A 4933-nucleotide genomic window follows, 5' to 3' on the forward strand; every position below is an offset into this window, starting at 1 on the left:
GTGGGGGGTTGTGGGGCTGGGTTTGGGGCTGTGAGCGGAAGTGTGGGGTTGGGTTTGGGGCTGTGGGTGTGGGGAGCTGCGGGGTCTGTCGGGGGGCTGTGGGGACTGGGTGCTCCCCAGGCAGACAGGGGCCCTTGAGGAGTCCTCGGAGTTGGGCAGAAGGAGGCGGAGCCCGGCGTGAGGCGCTTCCCAGGCTCTAGTGAGTTCCTGGAATTCGGGGATTCCTGCGCGGGCAACAGCGCCTGGAAGGCGGGGCCGGAGGCGGGGGGAGCCCTCGGCGGGGCGGGCGCTGAGCCCGGCGGGGCCATTCACTCCCTCCGAAGCCAGCGCCCAGGCCCGCCAGCCGCCCCCGCGGCGCGGTCTCCACCCCTGCTCCGACCCCGGCCCTCGCAGCCGCCGCAGGACGTCGTCTCCACCTCGCGGCGCCCTCTGCCCACTGCGAGCCCCGCAGCCTGCGGCGAGCTCAGGTGACACTCGATCAGAACCGTCGCTGTGCCTTGCACTGTGTCACCGTAAGGTTCTCCTCAGGCGAGCTCATGTAACGCGGACGGCGACCCTCAGGGAGACGCGGCCGACGCCACCTGTGAGGCCGCGGGCTGAGGCGCCGGGTCAGAGGTCACGGGGGCGGGGCGGGCTGAGTCTGCAGCCGCCCAGGCCCCGCCCCTCCCGACGCGGCCCCGCCCTGCTCTCCCTGCGCCTCACCCGCGCCCAACCGCGTTCTTGCCCGCTGGGTCCCCTGGGCTCCTCAGGTCCCTGACCGCGCATCCTGGGTCCTCCACGCGCGCGACCGTCCTGCTCCTGAAGGGGCCTTCAGGGTGTCCGCGGGACGCAGCTCTTCCTCTCTGACCCCTCGGGCCTGTCCTGGGGGGCCGCCCTGGAAATAGCTCGAAGGAAGGAGCCCCAGTGACTCAGGTGACAGTCTGGAAATTCAGTGGCGTCAGCTCGCGGTATTTTAACAATGGGGCCCCTGCACGGGCCCAAGACACCGGTCAGCTCGGGGCTGCGCCAGGAGCCCCATCGAGGCACACACCCATTTCCGGGATTGCCCCTCACCCCGCCCCCGCCGCACGCCCCCCGCCCCCCGCCCCCCGCCCCCCGCGCTTCCGCGAGGTCTGGGCGGCTGCGTGCGCCCGTCGCGAACTGCCCTAGGTGCACGGTCCCGCTCCAGCCAGGCCCGCTACGCCTGGAGCGCAAGGAGCAAGTTCTGGCGGCCCCACCTGCAAAGCAGATCGCTTCTCACGACCGTGCAGCTCCGCTCGCTGCAGCCCTGCCAGCCCCGCCTGGACGCAGACGGGTCGCAGCCTGGGAGAGCCTCCAAGGCTGCAGGCGGGCGCGGGGGCCCAGTCCAAGGCGAACCCACAGAGGGCTTCCCCTCTGGCTCCAGCGGCCTCTTGACCCCACCCCACCTGGCACCTGCGGCTCTGCCAGAACTCACCCTGCCCCTACCTTCCTGCCAGCCCCCACCCTGCTGAGTGTTCGGGGCCTCCCTGCTGCCTGCAACGTTCTGTCAGCAGCCAACGGGCCGGGCCTTCGGCCTTTGCACGTCCCGGTCCAGATGCGGAGGTGAGCGGCGCACTCCCTGGACGCCTCTGCTCCAGTGCTCCCCCTGAGAGGCCTTCACTAAACCCGACTAAAGAGCACCCACCCCGTACCCCGCAGACCTAGGATGCACCCACCCGCTAGGGTATCTCAGTGCCAGGGCAAGGTGCGGGCCATCCAGGCTCATCCCAGCACTCTGACCCTCGGTCCTCCCACTGTTTCTCTAGTATCCCCTACACGCCGCATCTCGAGACTCAACCCCGCTGAGCTCTGGGGTCGTAGCTGCAGCTGCTTCGGGGCTCCAAGACCAGAGAGGAAGCAAAGGCAGAGCTTGGCAGCCAGGCATCGCCGCTTTGGCCTTGCAGGTGAGGGGGGTGATGATGAGAGTTCCCACTGAGATCATGTTCCTTGTGGCGCAGGCACCGTTCTGAGTGCTGGACCTGTATCCACCACAGCTCGGTTCACAGACAAACAAAGGGAGGCCTCTGTGGAGTGTCAAGGGCATGCTGCGTGGCTGGAGGGCACCAGGTGGGGCTCCTGTCTGCGTGGATGGTGGGTGGGGAGGTGAATGGACAGGCAGCCTCATCTGCCAAGCCTGGAACGCGTTTGCCCTTGGATCTGGGGGGGCCTCCCACAGGGATCTCCTGTACAGACAGGAAGCAACTTGTAGGCAAGGTTGTCCTGGGGCGCAGTCCAGGAGGCTAACGTCTCCACGGAGAAGCGCTGTGCATTCTCCACAGATGCTGACAGCCCTGGGGTGCACTGTTAAGTTAAAGGAAAAAAAGGAACAATACTGCTTGAGAAAAAAGTAGGGAGTATTTTAGAGTGTGGGTGTATATTTTATATATATATAAACTTTGCTTATTTTTTCAAAAAGAAGCCCCATGGATATGGGCAGAGAGGATGGAGGTGAAAGTGAGAGACTTCTTTCTCTGGGTGCATTTTTTCTAATTTTTTTGAGATATAATTCACATATCATGTAATTCACCCATTTGCTGTATATAATACATTGGATTTTAGTATATTCACAGACATGTGCAACCATTAGTAGTTAATTATAGGATATTATCTCAAAATGAAACTCTGTATCTGTTAGCTAGCACCCTGATATTCTCCCATTTTCCCAGCCCTAGGAGGCACTAATCTACTTGCTGTCTCTGGATTTGCCTCTTTTGACTATCTCATACAATATGTGGTTTTCTGTGTCTGTCTTGTTTCATTTCGCATATATGTTTAAGGTTCATCCATGTTGTAGCATGTTTTAGTACTCCACTCTTTTTTTTTTTTTGAGTCTCCCTCTGTAGCGGGTTCACTGCAACCTTCAACTCCTGGGTTCAAGCGATTCTCCTGTCTCAGCCTCCCGAGTAGCTCGGATTGCAGACTCGCCACCAGGCCTGGCTAATTTTTGTATTTTTAGTAGAGACAGGTTTCACCATGTTGGCCAGGCTGGTCTTGAACTCCTGACCTCAAGTCATTCACCTGCCTTGGCCTCCCAGAGTGCTGGGGTTACAGGCGTGAGCCACTGTGCCCAGCCCCTACTCCCTATTATGGCTTAATAATACTCTGTCCTATGGATCTACTATTGTTTAAAGTTCATTCATTCACTGATGGATGTTTGGATTATTTCTATTCCTTAGCTGCTATGAATGCTGCTACTATGAACATGTATGTACAAGTTACTGTGTGGACATAAGTTTTCTTTTTTCTTCCTTTATTTTTTATTATTTGACATAAGTTTTCATTTCTCTCAGGTATACGCCTAGGTCATGTGGCAATATTATGTTTAGTTTTAAGGAACTGCCATATTTTCCATCTGTACTATTTTACATTCCCACTGACAATCCATGAGAGGTCCAGCTTCTCCACATCCCCCCATGCTTGTCGCTGTCTGCCTTTTTGTTCACAGCCATCCTCGCAGATGGGAAGTGGTACCTTATTGTGGTTTTGATTTGCATTTCTCTGATGGCAAGGGTGCACATTTCATCTACAGTTTTGACATTTAATTTCATTTAATAATATCACATCAAAATTAATTTCTTAAAATAAAAATGGGGGTGGGGAACCCCCAAAATATAAAGAATTGAGTTTCCCAAGTCATGCTGCTGCTTGGTGGTAGAACTGAGATTCTGGCCCAAGAAGTGTGCCTCAGAGTCCCCGACCCTCCACCTTCTGCCTACTGGATATTCGCCAGCTTTTTTGGCTGTTGTCCAGTCAGGGCCTGTGATACACCTTCCTTGGGAGGGTTGCTTTAACCAAGACAGAGGATGGTGGGTGGACCACCCATCCTCCCAGGCCTACTCCCTCTGTTACCAGCCCACTTCTCCAGCTGAGGAGGACATCTGCTCTGGGGCTGGGCGCTTCCCATGCCCTGACTGGGTATGGATGGTCAGGCTGAGAATCCCCTCCCCATAGCTCCCTCGCACTCCAGAAAGGCTGGTGCCTGAGGATACCCCCTTTTCTGGTCCCCAGCTCAACATCTAGAGTGACTGGAGGGAGGGATACAGGGATGTCTGAACACACTGGGCGAGGGCGTGTTGCGGGGAGGCTGGCTTTGGGAGATGCCTCCCCACACAGATTTGTATTGGGGATGCAGGGAGGGGCTGGGACACCCTGTCATCCTGTCCTCGCTGCTGGACATCTGGCTGGAGCCACTAGACAGCACAATTGACTTAAAGCTGGTACAGCTTTTCAGGGACAGATGACCAGGGCTCAGGGGCCTACCATTACCAACCAACCACAGTCAGGTGTCACCAGGTTAGAGAGTGAGACAGATGTCATTTAAATATCTATTGGTTCTGCTAACAGATAGGAAGGCCTGGGGGTGGGGGAAACAGAAATATAGGAAGCAGTAAATAGCCCAGTGGGACAGAAGTGTGCAGCCACCAGAAGGGGGCTGGGGACTGTCAGTGAAAAGAGTTAGGAATTAGGTGACATGTGACCAATGTCCAGGGAACTTCCGTAGGAGGGCTCTTCTCCTGCCATGTGAAAAAAATTGGCAGAGTAACTGACACAGGATCAGCCTCCTGCCTGGCTGTAGGCAGGGCCACTGCAGACATCAGATGCTCCACCAGCCAAGAATCTAACCCAATATTCCTTAGAAAGGTAACTCTGATAACATATTGATGACAAAATTGTAGAATTGTTCATCCAGATGTTAATGAGAATCAAACCCACAATTTTAGCATTGTGAAACACGTGCATATGGTCTTTTCAGCATTTCTTATGTTTTGGATAATGTGGCCTGTAAGAGTCATACGCCAGCCTTGTAATGAGAGTTTAAAGTTAAAATTGAGGAATTGGCCGGGTGCGGTGGCTCACGCCTGTAATCCCAGCACTTTGGGAGGCTGAGGCAGGTGGATCACAAGGTCAAGAGATTGAGACCATCCTGGTCAAC

At 56.0% G+C, this 4933-nt stretch overlaps 1 protein-coding gene across 8 annotated transcripts in view; it reads left to right on the top strand.

The window, feature by feature from the left end:
* Positions 1–651: 651 nt before the first annotated feature.
* The window catches only part of LOC108295857 (atherin-like), a 27635-nt gene continuing 23353 nt past the window's right edge, over positions 652–4933 (top strand). For 3 of the 8 annotated variants that reach the window (XR_005198282.1, XR_001821624.2, XR_001821622.2), the window contains exons 1-2: positions 652–947; positions 1767–1904. Coding sequence is in view for 1 of the 8 variants with exons in the window: in XM_017518192.2 (XP_017373681.1) it covers positions 959–1563; positions 1767–1806 (645 nt within the window). In the remaining 7 variants the exon portion in view is untranslated. The other 5 variants (XR_001821618.2, XR_001821619.2, XR_001821620.2 and 2 more) reach the window with 4 other exon arrangements.

The sequence above is a fragment of the Cebus imitator genome, unplaced genomic scaffold (assembly GCF_001604975.1).
Source record: "Cebus imitator isolate Cc_AM_T3 unplaced genomic scaffold, Cebus_imitator-1.0 Scaffold662, whole genome shotgun sequence".
NCBI lineage: Eukaryota > Metazoa > Chordata > Mammalia > Primates > Cebidae > Cebus > Cebus imitator.